Consider the following 26,728-nt stretch of genomic DNA (forward strand, 5'->3'; position numbering starts at 1 on the left):
CAATTAAACTTGGGGATTTTTATTGGTCAACATTGGACACATTTGATCAGAACGTTTATACCCCTAGAACAGTACTGGGATGAAAGAACCAAACAGGAGTTTGAGGAAGGCGAGGGCCAGGGATTTCCACTAGGCTTGCACTGCAGCCTATCAGGGCATAAGTCTAACTCTGCAGCTGCACTCCCTCTCCTTAAGGCCCACTCGAAGAAGCTGCCAAGCTATGGGAAGATAGCTGTCATGTTTTTTTAGCAACTAACAGAGGTCATTTTCTGGAGTGAATTTGGCAAGAGGATTCCCACAGATGAGAAGCCTTCATGGAAGTATTAATAGATTTAGCAGCTAGGGAACAAGGCATATTTTTCACATCCGTGGCCCAGTATATGACGTTATAACCATATTATAACAAAACATTTGTAAGTAAACTAATTAAAAGCACACAATGCTGCTTAAACCACAGCTATCGTGAGGTGTCGGTGGCAGAGGCCTCAGTCATTACACAGCTCAGAAATTAGCTACACGGTAGGTAAGGACGGGAGGCAGAAGAAAGTGTTTAGATTACGTAGGCTAGTTTAGATGGGACGACGGTGGAGTATCTACTACATTTCAACAACCCCATCAGTCACAAAATGTATATTCTCCACATCATAATGTGAACAGTCTTCCACATTTCATGGAGACAAGAGAAACAAAGAAAACAAAACCCAAGCTCCACTTTAACATAACTCCTATATTTTACACATGTGAATACAATGCTTAAAACAAAAGGCTTTCACTGAGAAAAAAAAAACAATACAAAAAAGTATTAGAAACATTCATGTGGCACCTTGCCATCTCGGCCGTGTCGGGTACAAGCCAGCCATGCATCTCCCAACACGGTCACAGATTTTCCCTTCAGTACAAACTCTCCAGTACTTCTCCATGTGCACTGCTACGTCCCCTGGCAGATCACTTGTAACTTAAAGAACAATTATGATAATAACTGTCATAATAGTATTAACAATAATAAAACATAAAAAAGAGACAGGATAAGAACAAACCATATACATTAACTCAATGAAGAACATAAATATATTAGTCACTTAAAAGACAGTGTTTTAGCTTCCCTGATGGTGAGAAAACTATCTTAGTGCACAGCATCATGACACGCTGGCTGGTGCAGTAGAGGCCAGTCCATTTTCAAATCATTAGAAACAGAGGACAGAGACAGGGCCCATAATGGGCTGTAACAGCAATGACAACTTAATATGCCAAGCTGAGGCACTGACCGAGGAAGCCAAGTGAAGTATTCCTGACATGAGGGTTGGAGTATTCCAGGTCAAAAAATCTGTTAGGGTGCAGAAGACTGTTCATTCTGTTGTCCGCAAGTGGGTCTCTGATCATCTCAAACTCCCTGCGTTTGTCTTCAAGAACGACTGCGGTCCTCTTGGGTTCCCACTAGCATTTTGCTGTATAACTTTTGTTGCTCCTCTTTGAACGTATCTTTTACCTTCCCTCGCTTTAAACCACCATCCCTACAAAGCAACATCATAATTCACAAATCCATTACACAGTACTCTGATGCTCACATGGGCATACAGCCGAGCAAAACTGAGCTGGGTTTAACAATGACACAGACCTGATATTATAAGCCTATAACCCATGTGTACATATGTTCTCTGAGACGTTTGCTATGGGTTACTCACCATAGCAAGTCCACCAGCCCTCCTTGCCTGGCGATAGCTGCTTTGACCCGACTGGCAAACTGGACTGCATCCTCTCCTTCCTGTTCAGAAAGGAAGACAAAGATGAAGACCTGGTTGACACACAAAGGAGACTGGGCCACCTGAGCATCAGACATGTCCTGGAAAGGGTCTCAGTGCACATATTGTATGAAGGACCTATCCTATTTAATAGCTACAGCCACTAATATGCAAAATTGGCATATTGTAGCGTAGTATCAAGTACATTTTGACAAACTGGGATATTAAATCAAGCACATTGCACTTCATGGGCCATGCATCAAGAGGACAGAGAATAATCTCTAAATATAGTGTTCTGATTCTGTGTGATGCTGTGTGACTATGATCTCCAGGTTACAAAGACTGGAGGAGATGGCTGCTCCAAAAGCCTGCTCCAAGTACTAGTTTCCCTTCAAGCAGCAAGTGGAAAATGTATTCAAAAGGAAGGACACCTCTGAGGACCAGATGGATCCCAGCCCAAGTTCCTTCAACTCTGACAGTTAGTGAAAGACATTTCCCAACCTTCCTTCCCCCTGCTTTCTACATCAAAATGGGACGGTCGCTCGGTCAATGGCCAGAGCCCCAAAGCTGGCCAACCCCTGCCTCTGAACATGTTGTTTTAGGAGTGGGTGGTAGTACTCGACCCTTTCCTGTTATTCATGAGCGAGGTCTGACCAAGTTCACATCCACACCCGGCTCAAAATACTAAAAACATTATACCAAGTCACACACTGAGTGCTCATCCACAATCCTGGTACAAATTGCTTTGTCAAGCTCTGGTTGTGCAACCTAACATGAGACAAACCAACAAGTGCATAAGCCACGTCTAAAGGAGGCAGCCATGCTAGCCTCTCAAAAGACTGATTTGAATCACATTTCCTTAAATCAGGGGTGGAAGCTGAGAGGCCATCTCAACCTTAAAATGTTCATGGAGGTGAATGCGGATTTGAAAACCCATTCAAAGCAGGATTTATTTGCATCACCAAATGCAAACTCTGGGTGGCTTGAGGATATCCTAGGTAAATCATGCCAGGCTGAGGTCAAAGGAAGGGGTGCATCATATGCATCCATTCAATATGGCCCACTGGTGTATTGAAATGATAGATGAAACAGCTAACTTGAGGGAGGTTAGCATGACTACACCCTCTTAAATATTGACAGTATACATTTTCCTGGGGCTAGAGTATGCTAATCAAATATCATGTGCCTGCCATCATTAAACAATGCACAATGGCCAGTCAAAAATGCCACTGAGCTTAGGGTGTTGAATCAATGTCACAGCAATCCTCAAGCCTTTTAGTGATATTTCAGAGAAGATGGATTTTAAAAGAAAACGGTGAGGTTTTGCCCAGACTAACCTCTCTGCTCATGGGTGGCAGGTACCACACACTGCACACAATGGCCCAGCTGCTCATCATCCTCAGCAGGTAGTTGACCATCCCAAACTGGCTGCTGTTCCAGAAGGCATCTCCAAAGCGGGGGTCGTACTGTTGGGGCCGGAGGGACGGGGACATCTGATTAATACTGTGAGACCGGTAAAAACACCACACTCAAGCAAGCACTCGCAACACACACACACTCACCTTGATGGCCACAGGGTAGACTGTGGAGCCAATCTCAAAGCTGCCCTTTTTAAACATCATTACTGAAGTGTTGTTGATGCAGGTGCCTATGGGGAAAAGTCAGTGTTTACAAATGGGGAAAGGAAATTATATTAAAAGGGTAACTTATAATCACATTTCCACAGTAGAAATGCAGAAATCAACACTACTGTAGTTGTGTTCAAAGCAGTAACTAAGGAAACACAAAACCAAAAACGACTCACCTTCGGGGAAAATGAGAATAGGAAGTTTAGTTTTGTCTTCTACATGATCACTCAATCTGCAACAAGAGATTTTGTAAGTGTACAGTAGAACTGGGCTATATGGACAAAAATCTATATCACAATAAAGTGACTTAATTCTCATGATAAATAAATAGAACAATAAGTCTAACATTAATGTGCACCAGTTACTTTTGTATACTTGTAAATGCTACTACTACTTTGAATGTTGTAGATATCAATAGTCCCGTAAGCAATTGCCCAAATTAGCACTTATTTCAAACTTCACATTTCTCTAGTATAGGCTACTTAACATTATCAGTAAAATGTCTTTGATAAGTGGTCGGTTTGCTCGGTGTCGATAATTGTTTATTTATCGTCCCAGCTCTAGTTTACAGTATATTGATTAAATACAGCGTGACTAGTCTTTACCAATACACAAACCCCAAATAGTCTTGTGTTAAATCAAAACATGTTGGTCACAGTAAACCTTCAATGGATTTTTGTCAATTATCCATTTATACTGAACAAAAATATAAAACGCAACATTCAACAATTAACGATTTTACTGAGTTACAGTTCATATAAGGCAGGGGTGTCAAACTCATTTTAGCTCAGGGGCCACATGGAGGAAAATCTATTCCCAAGTGGGCCGGACCGGAAAAATCATGGTATATATAACTTAAAAACAACAACTTCAGATTGTTTTCTTTGTTTTAATACGATCAACATACAACATAAAGCTGGAGCCTGAGGACAGTGTGTCCAAAATAGTACAAGCACAACATCACTATTAATCATAAAACACGTCAAGTTTATTTGAAAATTCTAAAGAAAAAGAACACACAAACACACAATGCCTCAGTGATTAACAGAACTGTTTCACAGATCACAGAACTATATCAGGGTGTCATTTCTCAGGCAGAAATGTAGATAAAAATAATGAAATCCTGTTCCCCAAACAAGTGCAAGAACCACAGAGTCAAGAATAGGTTAAATATACAAATAAAATAAAATCAATTAAAAACAATAGCATATCAACATAAAAACATATAAACATAAAGCTGGAGCCTGAGGACAGTGTCCAAAAGCACAACATCACTATTAATCATAAAACACCTCAAGTTATTTGAAAGTTCTGAGGACAAAGAACACACACACACACACACACAATGCCTCAGTGATTCACAGAAGTATATCACAGAACTATATCAGGGTGTCATTTCTCAGGCAGAAATGTAGATAAAAATAATGAAATCCTGTTCCCCAAACAAGTGCAAGAACCACAGAGTCAAGAATAGGTTAAATATACAAATAAAATAATTAAAAACAATAGCACATCAACATAAAAACATATAAACATAAATCTGAAAGCGTTGCTCAAACTCCCGTAACAGTCCCGTTATTTTATCTTTGAACCGCTTCATGTCTGCCACATGTTGGGTCGCGCACACATTTTTCAGACAGGGGAAGTGAGCTGCATCACCACCGGCAAGTTGCGTCTCCCACAATGACAGCTTCAACTTGAAAGAACGTATGCTGTCATAATACTGCGTGACAACTTTGTTGCGCCCTTGCAGCTGTTTGTTCAAGTTATTCAGGTGCTCTGTAACATCCACCATAAATGCAAGGTCCTGCATCCATTCTGCGGAATGAAATTCTAACACTGGTTTGCCCTTTTCTTCCATGAACTGTTCAATTTCTTCTCGTAAATCAAAGAAACGCCTCAGCACAGCACCTCGGCTTAACCATCTTACCTCAGTGTGGTATGGCAGGCCATAGATGTGGTCTTTCTCTCTGAGAAGGCTGTCAAACTGACGGTGATTCAGGCTTCTGGATCGGATTAAATTAACAGTTTGGATGACCACCTTCATGACGTTATCCATCTTTAATGACTTGCAACACAAAGCCTCCTGGTGCAAAATACAGTGAAAAGTCAAAAAATCACGTCCTCCATTTGCAGATTGCACTTTCTCTCTGAACTTTGTCACAACGCCTGCTTTTTTCCCGATCATTGAGGGCGCACCATCTGTAGCCAGGCTGACAGCGCGGGACCAGTCCACTCCGACCCTGTCCAGCGCGCCGACGAGTGCGGTAAAAATATCAGCTGCTGTCGTTGTATCTGTCATCGGCACCAACTCCACGAACTCCTCGGTGACGGTCAATGTGTCATCAACTCCGCGGATGAAAATGGCCAGTTGTGCAACATCTGTAATGTCCTTGCTTTCATCAATTGCAACCGAAAACGCAATAAATGACTTTACTTTTTGCTTCAACTGGCTGTCCAAATCCACTGAAAGATCGGAAATCCTGTCTGCAACTGTGTTTCTTGTCAGGCTGATATTTGCAAAAGCCTGCCGCTTTTCAGGGCACACAATCTCCGCTGCCTTCATCATGCATGTTTTTACAAATTCACCCTCACTAAATGGTTTTGAAGCCACTGCGATTTCATTAGCAATGAGGTAGCTAGCTTTCACTGCAGCGTCACTGATGTCTCGGCTGTGAGTAAACACAGACTGCTGTTTCTTCAGACCCGCCAACAGTTCATTCACCTTCTCTCATCTCCGCTGTCCTTGAAAGTTGTCATATTTGTTGGCATGAAGACTCACATAGTGGCGACGAAGGTTATATTCTTTCAGCACTGCAACATGCTCTGAACACACCAAACATACAGCTTTCCCATTCAATTCCGTGAAAAAATAGGATGACCATTTTTCTTGGAACACTCTGCGTCCACTTTTCTCTTTTTTGACAGAGACATATTGGGGCAATGAGGGTGCCAAAGCACATAATGTTAAAAGTAGAAGCTGTAATAAATATTGCGGGCAAAACAAAGTAGCTCATTGGCTGCACATGCTTGACCTACTTGCTCTGCCCCGGTATAAACAGTTTGCTTGCTTAACACAATTGCGATTGCGCCATCCAGTGGACGCAATTGGAACAGCAGTTTTTTTTATTGAAAAATTGCAGCGCATTTTTATACTTTACAAAATTATTATAATATATATATATATATATATATATATATATATATATATATATATATTTTTATCATCTCGCGGGCCGGATTAAACCCGTTTGCGGGCCTGATCCGGCCCGCGGTCCGGACGTTTGACACCCCTGATATAAGGAAATCAGTCAATTGAAATAAATTCACTAGGCCCTAATCTATGGATTTCACATGTCGGAGCCAGGCCCAGCCAATCAGAATGAGTTTTTCCCCACAAAAGGGCTTTAATTACAGACATAAATACTCCTCAGTTTCATCAGCTGTCCGGGTGGCTGGTCTCAGACGAACCCGCAGGTGAAGAAGCTAAATGTGGAGGTCCTGGACTGGCGTGGTTATACATGGTCTGGTTGTGAGGCCGGTTGGACGTACTGCCAAATTATCTTAAACGACGTTGAGGGCGGCTTATGGTAGAGAAATTAGCTTTTAATTCTCTGGCAACAGCTCTGGTGGACATTACTGCAGTCAGCATGCCAATTGCACGCTCCCTCAAAACTTGAGATATGTGGCATTGTGTTGTGTGACAAAACTGCACATTTTAGAGTGGCCTTTTATTGTCCCTACCTGTGCAATGATCATGCTGTTTTGTCAGCTTCTTGATTATCCATCTACCTGACAGGTGTGGTATATATTGGCAAATAATAAATGCTCACTAACAGGGATGTAAACAGATTTGTGCACAACATTTTAGAGAAATAACATATGAAAAGGTACAGCTGAGTTAGCCTGGCTGACATGACTAACGTGGTACACAGCGAGGGAGAGCTGTGCCCCACAGGGCTGCACAGGATTTTAAAAATGTTTGTATATATATTTGCTTAGAAATAGAGCGAGCTTTGATTGATTCTCTCAAACGTTTTTTTTTTTTTACACTAGGGGATTGAGACTTAGTTTTTTGAGTGGGAAAGACAGAGGAGAACCAACCAGTAAATGCACAGCCCCCTTTATTATTGACGCATCGTGCTGACAACATCAAGCAGCTTCCGAAACTCTGGTCAGGAGGACTTTGAGTTTGGTACCTGCCAGACTACAGCGGAGTGACTTCAAACTAAAAAGCAGTATAAGTGCTGATGTGCATTACTACCTTTTGGCCACTAGATGTCGATCTTTGACTTCAGAGCGTTCAAACCAAATGTGTGGGCAGGCTTTCACCATAGACTTCTGGATCACACCCATCAAACCACCATGGATTTGCCCAACCTGGAACACACACACACACACACACACACACACACACACACACACACACACAGGTGTGGTTTAACAAACATCTGATGATACAGGTCAACAATCTCACACACATGCCTCTCTAAAATACAATTTTAATTATATATTCTTTGGTAAATTCTCTGTAAGAAAATGTGCATGCTTGCTTCTAAAATATATTTTTTAAATGGTAGTAGAAAACCAGTAACGTTCTAAATTTGACACTAACTCAATGATTGACAGCAGTCATTCAGTGCTGTGGTAGGTAGCCTTATGTCTGACTGCTGTGCCATTCATCATGGGTCTTGGGCCTTACCATTGCATAGCAGCCATCACTGGCCAGGATGATGACGTCGATGGGTGAGGTGTGGTTGGCCACACAGATCCCTCCATTCTTGGGCTTGTTTTCACTGGGAGGATGGAGAGAGAGAGAGCAGGATGACTATCAGGAAACAAGTGATTTTCAGGAAACTACCATTCCAGTGTAAGCTAGATCCTAACAACCCAGTGATGATGGAAAATGGGTTAGGGAGAAGCCATGCTCCCTTTCCCACACCCCTTCCTAATTAACATGAATGTGGTTGGAGGCTAATGATGTTAGCAATCAAAGCCTGACCCCCTGAGCATGTTGGACTGGAGTAGGAGCCTACATTCAGGAGATAAATGTTGCTGAACATGTTGTCGTGTTACCAAAAGAGAGCCCCTCTTACACCACTTCAGTATTATTTTGCCCGACCCAGACTAGGCAGAGGAACATGCTGTAACAGGCCCAGCGCTATATGTAGATTCCCTCAGGGGACATAACCCATACTGAATTCACCACATTCCTAGACAGTTTGGCCTGTTAGAAACATGTTGTTATGATCAGTTATTTTCATACCTATGTATTTATCTTTCAAAACATTTGCACTTAGGGCCAATTTCATGGACAGAGATTAATCTAACCCTCGTGGTCTTGGACGTAATTATTTATTTGAATGAGTAGGCATATTGTTTAAATACACTCCCTGACAGCTCATGTTATTTCATTTTTTTACTGCAAAACAAAGGGTAGGCTATATTGACACGTTCATATGACAAGTTCCCCATCTGACCTAGAGTTGGGGATGAGAAGGACTATTTATTAATCTGCTTGAGACATCTCTCTTTTGCAGCATTTCCCCCCATTTTCTTCTTTAACTTGACTCATTTGAATCAGCGTTGGCTAGTAAGGGCTTTGTCAAACAAAAATGTGACTTGTGGTTTTGTAGACAGTGGTGCTCTCCAGCACGTATTAAAATCAACACGTCAAGCCAGGGCTTTGGGCACTGTCTAGCATTGCCTCACACCATAAAAACTGAGCATCAAATCAAATCATCGGAGGACATTTGAACTGTCGGCAAACTGCCTGCATCATGTCAAAGGGAATGTCCACTTGACAAACAGTTCCCCCAGAGCACAGGCTATAACACTGTGGGTGTTAAACCCATAAGAGTCTTAGCCCTGTCTGAGCTGGGGGGTGCTCTACTAAGTTATATGGAATTGTTTTAAGAAGGTAATACCAAGGATCATTTAGCTATTTGATTTTGAATTTTAAGACCCCTTGAAGTATCAAAACATATATTTAAAAAAAGTACTTGATGAAAATGTATGCACTCGCTAAGTCGCTCTGGATAAGAGCGTCTGCTAAATGACTAAAATGTATTTTTGGCCTTACTGCTATTAGCCCATACAAACGCAGTGAATAACAGATTTACAACATGGAACAACATAAATCTAAAAGGAAGTTTGTTCTGAAGTATATCTGAAAGATATAAGAAAGAGCAGAAGAAGAAAAGTATATATATATTTTCAGACACCTTTTTCCACATTTTGTTTCATTACAGCCTTATTCTAAAATTGATTAAATATGTTTTCCCCTCAATCTACACACAATGACAAAGTGAAAACAGTTTTTTTTTTTTTTTTTGCAAATTGACAAAAATAAAATACCTTATTTACATAAGTATTAGTCCCTTTGCTATGAGACTCGAAATTGAGCTCAGGTGCATCCTGTTTCCATTGATCATCCTTGAGATGTTTCTACATCTTGAATGGAGTCCACCTTCGGTAAATTCAATTGATTGGACATGATTTGGAAAGGCACACACCTGTCTATATAAGGTCCGACAGTTGACAGTGCATGTCAGAGAAAAAACCAAGCCATGAGGTCAAAGGAATTGTCCGTAGAGCTCCGAGACAGGATTGTGTCGAGGCACAGATCTGGGGAAGGGTACCAAAACATTTTTTCAGCATTAAAAGTCCAAGAACACAGTGGCCTCCATCATTCTTAAATGGAAGAAGTTTGGAACCACCAAGACTCTTCCTAGAGCTGGTCGCCCGGCCAAACTGAGCAATCGGGGGAGAAGGGCCTTGGTCAGGGAGGTGACCAAGAATCCGATGGTCACTCTGACAGAGCTCCAGAGTTCCTCTGTGGAGATGGGAGAACCTTCCAGAAGGACAACCATCTCTGCAGCACTCCACTTATCAGGCCTTTATGGTAAAGTGGCCAGACGGAAGCCACTCCTCAGTAAAAGGCACATGACAGCCCGCTTGGAGTGTGCCAAAAGGCACCTACAGGACTCTCAGACCATGAGAAACAAGATTCTCTGGTCTGATGAAACCAAGATTGAACTCTTTGGCTTGAATGCCAAGCGTCACGTCTGGAGGAAACCTGGCACCATCCCTATAGTGAAGCATGGTGGCGGCAGCATCATGTTTTTCAGTGGCAGGGACTGGTGGACTAGTCAGGATCGAGGGAAAGATGAACGGAGAAAAGTACAGAGAGATCCTTGATGAAAACCTGCTCCAGAGCACTCAGGACCTCAGACTGGGGCAAAGGTTCACCTTCCAACAGGACAACGACCCTAATCACACAGCCAAGACAACGCAGGAGTGGCTTCGAGACGTCCTTGAGTGGCCCAGACAGAGCCCGGACATGAACCCGATCGAACATCTCTGGAGAGACCTGAAAATAGCTGTGCCGCGACGCTGCCCATCCAACCTGACAGAGCTTGAGAGGATCTGCAGAGAAGAATGGGATAAACTCCCCAAATACAGATGTGCTCAAGGCTGTAATCGCTGCCAAAGGTGCTTCAACAAAGTACTAAGTAAAGGGTCTTAATACTTATGTAAAATCAGTTTTTTTTTTGCAAAAATGTCTAATTTGTTATTATGGGGTATTGTGTGTAGATTGACAAGGGGGGAAAAAAACAATTTAATCCATTTTAGAATAAGACTACCATAACAAAATACTTTCCGAATGCACTGTACTTTCATTAATTTTTTCAACTTGTGAGGCCTAGAGCATAACAACCGATTTGTACGTGTTCGTTAGTCTCCCCTTTCCACAGAGGGGTCAAATGTGTGTAGCCCAAACTGTTCAGACGCTACAGACAGAAGTTGGCAGATTCGCTGTACCGACTTCAGACGAGTCCCAAGACTCTTGTGGGGGTCGTAGAGCAAAACGGAGAACACCATCGTGTTCGTGAAAGTCTCAATAGTTTGTAGGCCAAACTGTTCGGACGCTACATACGATTTTGTGAGAAGACCAATTTTCGGGATGTCTCATGGACTGACAAACACCACTCTCTCTGTCACCTTTCACTGCGGAAGTGAGACATCGGCGGATATGGTGGATTGAGACGCATCCAATGCAAAAAAGATATATCTCGCTTAAATTGACAGATTTTTATGGGGATTTATTTAATTATGCTAATTCGATTTCCACGGGGCACGGACATCGACTCTAGGGGGGTTTTAATGCTTGAACGATGATGGGTTTGCTGATGATGTTTCTATGCCGCTAGTGCCTTTAGTGACACCTAGCCTCGTAAAGTCCGGGGCAGCAGTTTGTGCTGGGTTCTTCTCAGGGTACTCTACCCCAGACCTAGATGGAATGTGATGGCCTTGTTGGAACCACCAAACAGGGAAAGCATCAATACAGGACTACGATCGAATTCTACTACACTGGCTCTGATTTGCAAACTATCACAGATTACAAAAGGAAACCCAGCCGCAAACTGCCCAGTGACGCAAGCCTACCAGAAGAGCTAAATGTCTTCTATTCTCGCTTCGAGGCAAGCAACACTGAACCATGCATGAGAGCACGACTGTGTGATCACGCTCTCCGTAGCCGATGTGAGTAAGACCTTTCAACGGGTTAACATTCACAAGGCTGCAAGGCCAGACAGATTACCAGGATGCCTACTCAGAGCATGCGCTGACCAGCTTGGCAAGTGTCTTCAATTACATTTTCAACCTCTCCCTGACCTAGTCTATAATACCTACATGTTTCAAGCAGACAACCATAGTCCATGTGCCCAAGAACGCCAAGATAACCTGTCTAAATGACTATCGCCCCATAGCACTCACATCTGTAGCCATGAAATGCTTTGAAAGGCTGGTCATGGCTCACATCAACATCCCAGCCACCCTGGACCCACTCCAATTCAATTACCACCCCAACAAATCCCCAGATGACGCAATCCCTACTGCACTCCATACTGCCCTTTGCCACCTATGTGAGAACACTGTTCATTGACTACAGCTCAGCATTCAACACCAGAGTGCCCTCCATGCTCATCACTAAGCTAAGGACCCTTGGACTAAACAGCTCCCTCTGCAACTGGATCCTGGACTTCCTGACATGCCGCCCCGTGGTGGTCAGGGTAGGCAACAACGCATCCCCCACGCTGGACCCTCAGGGGTATGTGCCTACTCCCCTCCTGCACTCCCTGTTCACCCACGACTGTGTGGCCGCGCACGACTCCAACACCATCATTAACTTCACCGACAACACAGGCCTGATCACCGACGACAATGAGACAGCCTATAGGGAGGAGGTCAGAGATCTGGCAGTGTGCTGCCAGAACAACGACCTCTCCCTCAACGTCAGCAAGACAAAGGAGCTGATCGTGGACTACAGCTACTGGAGGGCCGAGCACACACTCATTCACATTGACAGGGGTTATAGTGGACGAGTCGAGAGCTTCAAGTTCCTCGGTGTCTACAATATAATATGCCATTTAGCAGACGCTTTTATCCAAAGCGACTTACAGTCATGCGTGCATACATTTATTTTTTGTGTTTATGGCTGGTCCCGGGGATCGAACCCACTGCCTTGGCGTTACAAGTGCCGTGCTCTACCAGCTGAGCTACAGAGGACCACGTCTACATCACTAAGGATCTATCATGGTCCAGACACACACACAAACACAGTCGTGGAGGCTGAAAAGGTTTGGCATGGGCCCTTAGATCCTCAAAAAGTTATACAGCTGTACCAGAGAGCATCTTGACTGGCTGCATCACCGCTTGGTATGGCAACTGCTTGAGGGTAGTGCGTACAGCCCAGTAAATCACTAGGGCCAAGCTCCCTGCCATCCAGGGCCAAGCTCCCTGCCATCCAGGACCTCTATATCAGGCAGTGTCAGAAGAAGGCCCTAAAAATTGTCAAAGACTCCAGCCACCCAAGTCATAGACCTCTCTGCTACCGCACAGCAAGTGGTACCGATGCACCAAGTCTGGAACCAATAGGACCCTGAACAGCTTCTACCCCCAAGCCATAAAACCGCGAAATTGTTAGTTAAATAGTTAACCAAATAGCTACCCGGACTACCTGCATTGACCCTTTTTGCACTAACTCTATTTCATCACATACGCTGCTGCTACGGTTTATTATCTGTCACTTTATTCCTAGTTATATGTAACTAGGAATATCTACCTCAATTACTTCGTACCCCTGCACATCGACTTGGTACTGGTACCCTGTGTATATAGCCGTTACTCATTGTGTATTTATTACTACTTTTATTATTACATAACCACCACGTACACTACCTCACTGCTCTAGAATTTAAACTGATTCATTGAGGTCTGCTCTAGTACACAGTCCAGCAGTGTTCATCTGTCAACAGTGGTATATAGTGCATACCATTCTAATAATGGCATCAACATGCTTTCTATGTGTTTTGCAATAATAATGTGTGTGTCTAGTGCTGTTGCTTACCTGTCGTGGTAGGTGATGATGGCAGTGAGCGCTCTGACACAGATCCGGTAACACATCAGATGCACCTGCTCACTGAGGAAGTTCTTCATCCTTCAGGAAGAACACAGAAAACAGGGTCTGAGTCTCAATACCTACAATGTTGTTACTACCGTAATTACTATGTTACTACTCAGGTATAAGGAAAGTGTTACAATGATGAGAAATTCTTACCTCCCATTTGGAAGAAACCCGATGATGGAGGTGAGAACGACAAGAAGACCCACACCGGTGAAGGCAAGAGTTACCCTGTCAGAGAACACACAGAGCTCCAGTCAAACACAGCTCAGGACAGCCCATTCTAATCATAGGACTTCTGTGTTTGAGCTTATCATGTGCATATCACATAACATATACAGAACATATGACATATTCAAGGTGTCTTTAACAGACAGTTGTGGCAGTGCTTTCACTCTCACTAATGCTAGCTGTCAAGTGGACACGGATTACACTCTGGATGCGCAATGACGTCGTGGTTACCTAACTGAAACTTTCATTAATAAGAGCCATGTTATAGTACACAAGGTCTGTCTCCACTTTCCCTGGGACCATAAGGCCATGTGGGTTAAAGCTGGCTGGCAGGCAAACAGGCAGCAGGTCTAATCCAGATGAATCCGCACTACACACAAAGCTGGAGAAGGAGGTGCAGATTTAGATTTAGCAGAGCTCGTTAGCTCCACCTCACGTGAGGAAAGGTGAGTGTGTAGGTCAGGAGGTGAGCGAGGCTAACAGACTCACAACACTGACCTAAAGTGGTTCTACTAGTTCACTGCTTGGTGGGTTTAACCTTTTCACACGTGAGTTCCAAATATCTTTAACGGTCGCCGCAGCGTGAGTTGTTTTATGCACGTGATGTCAGAATGCACTCACTGTTCCAAAATGTGATTGTTACGCAACAGGACAGTTAACACGCGCTGCCTGCTAATTATCTATAGGCTGTTTCAACTTATCAATTTCAAATTATTTTCTAACAAGTTTTCGAACAGTTTGAATTGAGGTGTGTTCCGCCTCATTAATTCACATAGAAGTAGCCCATTTCAGTGTTGCGGACAACTTATGTTTGAGGCTTTACTGAGCTGGACTTCCCTCTTCGAGGAGAGCCATTCCCCATTTTTTCCGCACATCAAGTATGCAGACATTTGCTCAGTCTTGCACGAACTGGAACATTTTCTGGCTGGCGCTCGCATTGTTGTTTCCCTTACAAATAATAACTTTGGACATGTGTGCGTTCCTATCAAAGTAAGTGCCTAATTTTCTGTATATCATGTTTCTACTGTATCATATGTATGGAGCATAATGTATTTACAGTTTTATTCACTTTTTCAAGTACTGGTGACAAATTCAGATTATTGCATGGATTGTAATGGACACCTGATGTGTGTAAAATACTTTTTTTGAAGGTTGTACTGATTATAATGAGCTAATGCTAAGCTATTTGCCAGCTATGTGTGGCGCCATGTTTGTTGACAATATACAATGCATTCTTGGCGTCACGTAAACGTCTTTCAAGAAGCAAAGTATCACTTGCTACATTATCATGATGAAGCAAAAAGCATCATGAACACCGGTTGTATTTGCCGGGCCGAGAGTACTTAGCACATCTGAACAGAGTGCCGGCCATAATGATACAATATACACAGAGTGTATAAAACATTAAGAACACCACCCCCCCTCCCCCTTTGCCCTCAGAACAGCCTCAACTCATTGGGGCATCAAATCCTGGTTTTGTGGCTGTTGGACTTCCTGAGCCAGAGGTCACAGCGGGTCAAGGTGGGTCCCCACGTGTCAGACATACGCATCACCGACATAGGCTCCCCACAGGGATGTGTTTTGTACCCACTCCTGTACATCTTGTACACTAATAGTTGTACTAGTTCCCATCCTGACAGACACTTAGTTAAGTTTGCTGATGACACTTCCTTGATCAGCCTGTTGCATGATGACGAGGAACACCATGGCCCGGTCCTAAATGACTTTGTAGAGTGGTGTGATGAATCACACTTGGTCCTCAATACGAACAAGACCGAAGAGACGCGCATAGACTTCAGGAAGCGAACAACATCTACCTCTGCAACATCTATCAGAGGTCAGAACATCGAGATTGTAGAGGAATACAAATAATCTGGGTGTCCTCTTGGACAATGAGCTTCAGTGGAGTAAATGTATAGACCCGATCTACAAAATGTTGACTGTACTATACTGACTGTTTTACAAATCTTTAATTGAGAATATTTTAACTTTTTGTACTGTTTGTTGGTTTGGCAATGCCACTGTCAGCCAGAAAAACATGCTCAGAAGGATTATCACCACAGCAAGCGAGGTACTTGGAGTCAAACAGACAGGCTTGGATGAGATCTTTAAGGTCAGGGCCCTCAGCAAGGCTCACATAATCATTTTAGACCCAAGCCACCCCCTGTACCCGGACTTGGAACTACTCCCCTCCGGGTGCAGGTATAGGGCACCCCCCGGCAGGAAAAACAGAACTAGACAATAATTTGTGACAGGTGTGATATCCCTCAAACAGCTAATGTTCCTATAGACCCAGTAAGGCCAGCAAGTCTCTTTATTGGTATGTAACTTATGTTGTATTGTCAATTTGTTTTCTACTGTATTTAAACGTGTACATGATACTGCAACAACATTTCCCCATGGGGACAATAAAGTAAGGCTTCGAAAGCATTCCACAGGGATGCTGGCCCATGTTGACTACAATGCTTCCCACAGTTGTGTCAAGTTGGCTGGATGTCCTTTGGGTGGTGGACCATTATTGATACACACTGTTGAGTGTGAAAAACCCAGCAGCATTGCAGTTCTTGACACAAACCGGTGCGCCTGGCACCTACTATCATGCCCCGTTCAAAAGGCACTTAAATCTTTTGTCTTGCCCATTCACCCTCTGAATGGCACACACACACAATCCACGTCTTAAGGCTTAAAAATCCTTCTTTAACCGTTCTCCTTCCCTTCATCTACACTGAAGTGGATTTAACAAGTGACATCAATAAGGAATCATAGCTGGTCAGTCTGTCACGGAAAGAGCAGGTGTCCTTAATGTTTTGTACACTAAGTGTAATTCCAAGTTCACCTCATTAAGTAGGAATTGTATCCTATGGCCATGGCTCTAAAGTGCCACCATTTTGGTCACATATGCTCCTAAATATTTTCCTGTGCGACCTGGAATGTTATTTTGGGAGCACCAGTGTGCCTAGAAAATAAAATCACCCAGATAATAATTGTTGTAATGATTAGGCTTCTCTCTACCATTGTTTCCGAGTGCCCTAGATAAAAAATGTATTTGTTAGCATCATAGTTTTACCGTTACTACAGTGAAAACGGCTAGTTTCTAGCCCAAACTGTTTAAAAAGATAGGTGGTGTTGCAGAAGCACGGCGGAATGCGACACTCCGATTCTCAGAATGGTGCTTGTTTAATAATGTTTAGATCAAAGCTGAATCAATTTCTCGCAAGATCACTTAATGACTAATTCGTATTCTACATAGGCCTAAACATACCGAATATAACAGCATAACGTTACTGTTAGACCAAAAACACCACTTAATTTCTTATGAGATTTTAGGATGATTGTGCTGAATAGTCATGTTTTTCTTCTCATACGGCCATAACTCAACAGCACACTCGCCACTAGGCTAAGTAGCCTATGTGTTTTGATTGAAACAAAATACAGGTAGGCAGTAGCTGTTAACAACATCTGGTTACTTACTGTACATCATTCAAGAAGATCTAAATGCATATTCCCATGAAACTGATTGAGATCAAATGGTTGGCATGCAGATGCAGCTTGGAAATTTCACCCGTAAAACGTGAAGAATTACCATTCACAATGATGGCCTAATTTGAAATTAGGGCCCAATTTGGTGTTTGAGGGTAATATAAATATAATATTTTCTTTGAGCCAATATTATTCAATAGGTTACCTGTCGGTACAAACTTGGATTGTGAAATGACGACAGTGTACAATTTTCTATGTAATGCATCTCAATAGGAAAATAATGTAGAAACCCAATATTCTGAGTATTTGCATCATCATTTTAGCTTTTTATAATAAACAAATGTATTTACAGTGTTACATATTCGTTTCTAGGGAACATGTGCTTCAGAAGTAGCTAGAATAAATATAGGCCTACACTACCGTTCAAAAGTTTTGTCCATTAAAATAACAAATTGATTAATTTGATGTTATTTTAAAATGGACAAAAAAATTGCTTTTCTTTCGAAAACAGGGAATTTTCTAAGTGCCCCAAACTTTTGAACGGTAGTGTATACGTTCACTCACTGCTCTAGAATGTAGAGAAAAAAGGGGCAATTCAAGAGGATGCTATGAAATTAATCTCAAAACTTAGTTCTTTGCCCTGTCTTTATAAATCACAGAATGAATCATTAGATTGTTCTCTAAAATATTGTAACCTTAATATACTTGTACTTGACAGTGTTGATGAAATAAGAACGTTAAATTGCTGTGACCATTGCTAGTTAAGACCGCATCGCTCTTGGTTGTATCTCTTCCATATTTGCTTTGGGAGGTGCTCTGATGACGTTTAAAGTTAGTGCAGTTGTCACGGAGAGGCGCCTCAGAGTTAACTTAGTGCTAAATTCTCAGAGTAAATAGTCTAACTGTTGAACCATATACAGTGCATTCGGAAAGTATTCAGACCCCTTACATTTTCCCACATTGTTACGTTACAGCCTTATTCTAAAATGGATTAAAAAATAAATACATTCTCAATCTACACACAATACCCCATAATGACAAAGCAAAAACAGGACTGAAATATCACATTTACATAAGTATTCAGACCCTTTATTCAGTACTTTGTTGAATCACCTTTGGCAGCGATTACAGCCTCGAGTCTTCTTGGGCATGATACTACAAGCTTGTCACACCTGTATTTGAGGAGTTTCTCCCATTCTTCTCTGCGGATCCTCTCAAGCCATGTCAGGTTGGATGGGGAGCATCGCTGCACAGCTATTTTCAGGTCTCTCCAGCGATGTTCGATCAGGTTCAAGTCCAGGCTCTGGCGGGCCACTCAAGGACATTCAGAGACTTGTACCGAAGCCACCCCTGCGTTGTCTTGGCTGTGTACTTAGGGTCGTTGTACTGTTGGAAGGTGAACCTTTGCCCCAGTCTGAGGTCCTGAGAGCTCTGGAGCAGGTTTTCATCAAGGATCTCTCTGTACTTTGCTCCGTTCATCTTTCCCTTGATCCTGACTAGTCTCCCAGTCCCTGCCGCAGAAAAACATCCCTACAGAATGATGCTGCCACCACCATGCTTCACCGTAGGGATAGTGCCAGGTTTCCTCCAGACGTGAAGCTTGGCATTCAGGCCAAAGAGTTCAATCTTGGTTTCATCAGACCAGAGAATCTTGTTTCTCATGGTCTGAGAGTCCTTTAAGTGCCTTTTGGCAAACTCCAAGTGGGCTGTCATGTGCCTTTTACTGAGGAGTGGCTTCCGTCTGGCCACTCTACCATAAAAGGCCTGATTAGTGGAGTGCTGCAGAGATGGTTGTCCTTCTGGAAGGTTCTCCCATCTCCACAGAGCAACTCTGGAGCTCTGTCAGTGACCATCAGGTTCTTGGTCACCTCCCTGACCAAGGTCCTTCTCCCCCGTTTGCTCAGTTTGGCCAGGCGGCCAGCTCTAGGAAGAGTCTTGGTGGTTCCAAACGTCTCCCATTTAAGAATGATGAGGCCACTGTGTTCTTGGGGACCTTCAATGCTGCAAAAAGTGCCTCGACATTTTAAATTTTTAATACATTTCCTACAATTTCGAAAAACTTGTTTTCGCTTTGTCATTATGGGGTATTGTGTTCAGATTGATTTTTTATTTATATTTCTCCTTTATTTAACTAGGCAAGTCAGTTAAGAACTAATTCTTATTTACAATGACGGCCTACCCCGGTCAAACCCGGACGACGCTGGGCCAATTGTGCGCCGCCCTATGGGTCTCCCAATCACAGCCGGATTGTGATACAGCCTGGAATCAAACCAGGGTCTGTAGTGACGCCTCTAGCACTGAGATGCAGTGCCTTAGACCGCTGCGCCACTCGGGAAAAAAACAATTTAATCCATTTTAGAATAAGGCTGTAACGTATCAAAATGTGGAAAAAGTAAAGGGGTCTCAATACTTTCCGAATGCACTGTATGGTAGAGACATGGTGTTTGGACTATTGATTTTCTGACGCATACATCTATTGAATGGACATATGTGTAAACCTTGAATTAATCATTTTATGGATGAACACCCTACAATATAGGTTACTGTATATCTCAATCGATTAAAAAAATAAAGTTCTATGTTGTGTTCCTTACTTTTATTAGTTAGAGCACTGCCTATGGACAAATGTTGTTTGTTTATATGTTCTCAGGAAGAAACATGGAGAAGTGTTTGATGTCAGCCTGTCAAACATATTTGTTTCCACATGTCAGAAAACAGAGTGCTATTATTGAACCAACCAGCGCCCCATCTGATCCCTTGACCTAACCTTGACACTGTCTTACCTGAGAGGCAGCAGGAAGCCGTAGCGCATCACCACCCCCAGCCCCCACAGGACCGTCAGCCTCAGGCTGATGTGCTGGAAGTTATAGTTGCTACGGGTCAGCAGGTTCCATGACTCCAGCTCCTCAGCAGAGAACCTCTTGGTCACCTCATCGTCCATGATGCTCTCCACTCCTCGCCGGCAGAAGTAGAAGATGTCAGACATCTCAAACTCAGTAGCGGAGTCCAGGTCCCGGTTACTGCCGCGGCGCCGGATCTCATTGATCTCCTCCTCCAGGGAGGTGGGCTCCTTGGCAATGATGGCTGCAATGCCCCAGGGAGACATGGAAAATGGTTAACACCTACCAACCAGACAAACTCCTCAACAACACAGAACACACAGCCTATCACTCACCATTAGAGTAGGGCTTGTACAAGAGATGGTTGTTGTCCTTGGCTCCTCTTTCAATCCTATGCGTGGCCCACTACAAGAAAAGAAAAGTAGACAGGTCAGGGATTTTTCTGTCATTTAAATCCTTGGGCGGGCCACCTAAGTGTTTTTTCGGGTTGACTAAATCCAAACTGTAATAAAAATATATATATATAATATTTGTATTTATTAATTTTCAGGATGGAAAAATGCTTTCAGTGTAAACTGAAACGACTAAACCCAGATATAAAGTATGTAGAATAGATACATGGACCTATATATTTTTTTATAATATAATTTGACAACTAACAATCACCAAAATAACAGCTACAGTCAGGGAGAATTGAAAATTCCAAAAACAATGAATTTAGCAGTATTGATTTTGTTATGTTTGAGCAAAAGAACACAGCATTAGCCGATGCAAAAATGCCTTGAATTGCAGGAAATTAGCTTTAAAATTGCTAAAATGTCTCAGCTCCATGGAGGAATTTTTTGAATTGCAGGAAATATGCTTAAAAATGAACACATTTCGACACCGCCAAAAATGAAAAAATTTCTCTACACCGCGCCAATTTCCTCGCCCCCTGCCACGCCCACCACCTAAGCCCCTTTTTGATCCAGAAAAAAACCCTGTAGGTGTTAGCCCTTCATTTCGTAGAGAAACACATTTTCTGCCTCAACCTCATTCAGACAAAAATCTAATTCTAAATAGACCAACACATTTTTTTGTCCACTTAAAATGACCAAAACAGCTTCATGCTTTATTACGGGAATTATGTGGCAGTTTGACAGATTAGATAATAAAATGACAGATTGATATGTCCATTATCTTTTATCTACAACACTTGAGTTCATAAAGACGTGCAGTAAATTGCAGACATGATATCAACAAGCCATTTTCAATAGGCCTATATTTCACGAGACTGAAACAATATAACATAAAGCAGTTAATGCTACTATGTTGATAAGGTATTTTGCTATTAGTCTGATGTTACTATTCCAGGGCAGATAGTGATTGTGAGGAGAGTCTTGCCATGGAAATAATTAGAATTATTCGATTTTATATAAAAACATGCATTCACATTGTAATTGTCCATTTTATGTAGGCCTAAAATAACATGCTCACCTAAGCTAAATGCAGATGTTCATACTGTATCTGTATTTGCACACCTAGACAAACACTACAGTAAGAGGCTGGAAAAGGACAGTGTTGCCCATGCCTTAGCAACAACAGGCAGAGCAGGGAGGAGAGGAGGAAGTGGGAGGGGATCCGCTGTTCTCAAACTTTCACTCCAACCTCAGGCACTGAGCTGGGTGCAAGTTCACACAACACATCACATCTTTATAGGATCCTGATGTTCACACAGACAGAAAACAGAGCGAAGAGCAGCAGAATTCTGCTGCCAGAACATTCTAATCTGCTCAAGCATCCATCTTACACATCTATGACACTCCAATACAGTTATGTGATCCAAATGGCTGGCTAATGGAAGTAGCTCAGGGCACCTGGCTAACAAAAATGCAAAGAATGTGCTCACATTCTAAAAGGCTTTACTGGGCAACAGGCCTTGGCAGCAGTTGAGGTTTACCTGATCAACTGAAACAACATTCTTCTGACAGGACAGGAAAACTGGACATTTACAAGACTGACCACTTGTGGACAGGACCACCACAACAGAGTAAGAGGTAAAGCATATTTGCTACTAAGCGGTGCCAGGCCAATGTCAACAACACTACAGGGCGACGGACACAGTTCTCTTTAGAAACTGAAATTGACCATCCCACCTTTTGAAAGGATAACACTGCTCACCGAGGGGAGATTTTGCATTTGGTTGGCCACAACAATATCCTTACCGACATGACAATACCATGACATGTGAATCATAAGACTAAAGTGCAGCTTATAGGGACACAAATGTGTTTGCTTTGGTTTAGGCTAGTAGATGACGAGCAGAGCAATCCTGTTGAGTCTGAACTGGAACAGGGCAAATCAAGGCCAGCACATGGCTCAGGACAGAGGGGTGTGGTAGCACAGGATTACATAATACTATCCAAAAAAGAGCTGGTGTGTGATACCTCTACACTCATAGCCTAGACTGAGTAGGAGTTACAGGGTCCCCCCTTGTTCATTCTCTCCTTCCCATCCCCTAACCCTGCAGTTGATGCAATATTGTTGAACAGAAAGTGCATTGTCATCAGTCTGGTATAAAAGCCAGCCAGGTATTCCTTGTGAGACTGACCTTCTCTGCATGAGATCTGGTGTACTAACCATGAAGAGAAAGTTCAGGTTCATAACCTAGATAGAAAGACAATTCCCATAGCCCAGCTCACACATATCCGGGTTATGGGGTTACATTCGTGACTTAAGTTACCAGCAGCAAAGGATGTGATTTCCGCTTTGGAGACTTGACTCATCCAAGCAATACCAAGGTCTGTACTTGCACAAACCAAGAGGGGAAATATTCTGTCATACTATCAATCACCTAGTTTCCAAAAACCTGTAATTTTTACCCTTTAGCCTACTTTTCTCATTAAAATGTTGGTAGACTAGACTTGGCACTACTGCGAGCTGAGAAACCTCTCATATCTCCAGCCCCGGCCATCTCCCTCCGGCCCATTTATTTCTGCCACTAGAACTCTCTCTCAAAGGGGTTTGGTGGAAACTGCTCACAGGCTTACTGTCAGCACTTAACAAACCAGAGGAAGACAGAGGGAGATAACCTTCTCTGGTTTCATCACACTAGTGAGAGGAACAGACAGCTAGGCTAACTCCCATCAACCACTGAAACTTTAGATTAATCATATTGAGAGACACTTTTGAACCCATCAGTAGGCTAAACAAGAATGAGAATGTTGATAAATTATGATCAGAAGCACAGATCCCACAAAGTCATGTTCATACCTTAAACATGTAGCCAGATGAAGACTTTTAGTACCCAGGTCTGTACCGTTCTCTCTAGTCTCTCCATAGTTACATAATGAGGGGGAGGCAGGGCCCCTGGCCATCATCACCGCCCAACAACCACTGAATGAACTACTGTCTGGGTACTAGTGATAAAAGGTCACTGTGAAGCCAGAGTTGTGAAGAGTGCCACTATAACAATTGGCTTATAGTGGCCAGCCAGCAAAGTTTTTAATGACTCTCTTGGCACTGACCCACTATATTGACATGCATTACATTGTTGAGTCATTGATTAGAGTGATGCTAACTTTATGCTTGTGTGCTATTGCTATTACACATCCATTATAGCCATCTTATATTACATGTCCTGCCTAGGCCTCTCTTTGACAACAAAAGTGTTTGTCGTGACCTCATGGGAAGCAAATGAAGCACATTGTAAATACGGACCTGAACTGAACTCACACAATAGAGCGTTGATGTAGAAGGTGAGGGATTGAAGGTGGGGAGGTGCGCATGACCTACACTAAAATGAATTCCCATTGCTAAGTCCCAGTTTGGGTCAAGTGCACTGTCAAGCAAGGAACTGCCACATCACTGCACACAGTGAGTATAATCAATGCACTCCACTCAAGCCTACATCAGTCATAAATGTTATGTGACATATATGCCTACCATCTATTATTGATCATTCATATTAATCATACATGTGCAAATGTCTGATGTGATGTCCTCTGACCAAACTGTTAACATCTGTGAACCCTTGCAAACAGTCAAGTGGTTTCCACTCACCTCAAAGATCTTCAGTAGGGTTTTCATGTAGAGCCGTCGAATGCCAAAGGACACTCCAAAGATGGCAGGCACGATGATGAAGACGAGCAGTAGGGTGAACCACACCGTGAAGGAGATGCCCAAGAGAATGCACAGCAGGTTATCAAAGGGGTTGAAGTCTAAGAACGGGCCCATCTTGAGGCTTTAGGGGGCAATGGGGGGATCCTACTACACAGAATATAAAGGCTACCCAACAGCAGGAGAGGACAGTGCCGCACTTGTCAGCCTTTTAGGACCCCAGTCTCAGTTCTCAGCCAGAACAGTGCCTTCATTAAGATGTCTGACGGACCAGACTCCTCCTCACACTGGCCAGTGAATCCATGTCTGCAGCGGACAGCATCTTGCTGCTGTGTCTCCCAGCTTTATAAATATGTTATAGCAACTGGGCCTTCCCGTCTTTCAGTTCAGTTGTTTTCTATAGCTTCTTATCATTCAAACATATTGTTGGGCGTTGGTCTACTATGATTTTTTTTTTGTTGAACTCGACACAAAATTATAATTCCATCCTCCACTACACCCGAACACACGTTTTTTTATGGACCGTGAAAGGGCTTGAGAATATTGTGCATTGAAAGGATCCAAAAGTTGCCACTGTTTAGTTGACTATCACATGTACCTGAAACAGATGTAAACAAAAACACAAGGTTAGGCCTACGTGCTAGTCGGAACTAGGAAAATCTTTCCGACTTGCTAACTCGTTGTAGAAATGTGTCCCCCACTTGGGATGTATCAGAATCAACCAATATGAAGCTTTACGCAAATAACGTAGGTTAATTTTAACTGCGCATGATGGACACGACCTGGATGCTAGTGTGGCGTCTCTCTCCTTCGGATTATGACTCAAATGTTAGGATGGTCAGGCCAGCCAAGTGTGTTCTTCGTAACGTTAGCTAGTTCTTTGTAGCTAGTTACAAGTTCTTGCAATTACTAACGCCACTATTCAATGTACACTATATAAAATACGCTACTATTTCCACTAACTATCACTCATCGCGCCAGTCACGACTCACTACCTGTTATTATAGCAACGGAAGCCGACTAGTTAACTATGTAGCTGGCTTGCTGATTACATTTTTGTGAAGGGCTTGCTATTGCACAGTATGAGAATCAAGAACATTATGTACGTACATTTTCTGACTGTTACAATAATTTAACACATTATCTCTAGCAGACCAGGAAGCTAGAATTTACACGGATGCTAGCTAATAATGTGTCACGATTCATGCATCCAATCCATAATCACACTTTTAGGGCTAGCCAATTAAACCCAACTCCAGGATTTACCATGGGGTTGAGCGGCAACCAGTGTGGGCGGACTGGATGTCAGCAGCCAAAGAATAGTCCGCAATTACACATTAATTGCGGGCTATTCTTAAATTGTGGAGTTGAGTTTAGCCGCCTATTTCTAGGACAAACTAGCTAGGCTAGTATAACGCGTTACTGTACTGACTAGGTGGAATACAGCTACGACAAAAAGTGACTTTCTTGGCAGGTTATAACTTACACAGCAGCTTAGTAGTAACATAGCAGTTTAGGAGAATTAGGTTAAGAAAAGGGTTATGGTTAGCTAAAATGCTCTTCTAACCAGCAGTCCTCAGGTTGTCACTAGTTACCACAGCCACACATTCAAAATTGGCTAGCGATATGGTACAAATTCATAAACAAAACATTGCTTTTTGGTCTTAATTTAATGTTAGGCATAAGGTTAGCAGTGTGGTTAAGGTTAGGTTTAAAATCAGATTTTAAGAAGATAAATTGTAGAAACAGGCGGGGTTTAGACATGATTAGGACTTTGTGGCTGTGGTAACTATTGACGCTGTACTCAATCAAGAACAACCAGTATCAAGCAGTCGATGTTTTAGTACTACGTTAGCGTTCTATCCTGGAAGACGATGTTGAGATACAATTTCCTGAAACGTGGTTAGATGGCTACATTAATGTACTCACCTCACATTGTTGTCTCCACCCGTGGCCAACCGACAGCCGCATAGATGCTATGTGATGAACGATGATGGTGCGCATCAGATGTTCCTGCGAGAATCTCGTCGGTTTTGCGGTCTCGTTTTTCAGCAAGAACAAAAACATCCTCCCTTCGTCTCTAAACTGACATCTGGTGGTGGGACGTGGAAACACTGGCGCATTACTTAATGCTGACCACAAAATACATTTATATAAAATACATCACAGTAGGCCCAATGAGGGCAATCATACATCTGATTTAGTTAGGTAAATGCAATCCACGCTAGACCCAGATACATCCTCATC

The 26,728-nt window shown here is 42.7% G+C and overlaps 1 protein-coding gene across 1 annotated transcript; it reads right to left on the bottom strand.

Annotated features, from left to right (window-relative positions):
- Window positions 1-26,488, bottom strand: LOC311144754 (glycerol-3-phosphate acyltransferase 4-like). Its single transcript, XM_084180854.1, has 13 exons — window positions 26,411-26,488; window positions 24,425-25,079; window positions 20,719-20,788; window positions 20,327-20,627; window positions 13,989-14,063; window positions 13,779-13,868; window positions 8,070-8,163; window positions 7,632-7,747; window positions 3,544-3,599; window positions 3,302-3,387; window positions 3,077-3,205; window positions 1,683-1,762; window positions 1-1,511 (listed from the first exon to the last, which is right to left on the bottom strand). Exons 2-13 carry the CDS (start codon window positions 24,596-24,598, stop codon window positions 1,403-1,405), a joined length of 1,380 nt encoding a protein of 459 aa, XP_084036980.1. The 5' UTR covers window positions 24,599-25,079; window positions 26,411-26,488; the 3' UTR covers window positions 1-1,402.
- Window positions 26,489-26,728: the final 240 nt, after the last annotated feature.

The sequence above is a fragment of the Coregonus lavaretus genome (genome assembly GCF_964263955.1).
Source record: "Coregonus lavaretus genome assembly, chromosome: 17".
Lineage (NCBI taxonomy): Eukaryota > Metazoa > Chordata > Actinopteri > Salmoniformes > Salmonidae > Coregonus > Coregonus lavaretus.

Coding starts and splice junctions, on each gene's coding strand:
- LOC311144754 (XM_084180854.1), bottom strand. CDS start 24,598: ATGGGCCCGTTCTTAGACTTCAACCCCTTTGATAACCTGCTGTGCATT. Junction 3,206..3,301: donor TCTACCCTGTGGCCATCAAG/GTGAGTGTGTGT, acceptor CGGCCCCAACAG/TACGACCCCCGCTTTGGAGA. Junction 1,512..1,682: donor GGGCTGGTGGACTTGCTATG/GTGAGTAACCCA, acceptor GTTGCTTTGTAG/GGATGGTGGTTTAAAGCGAG.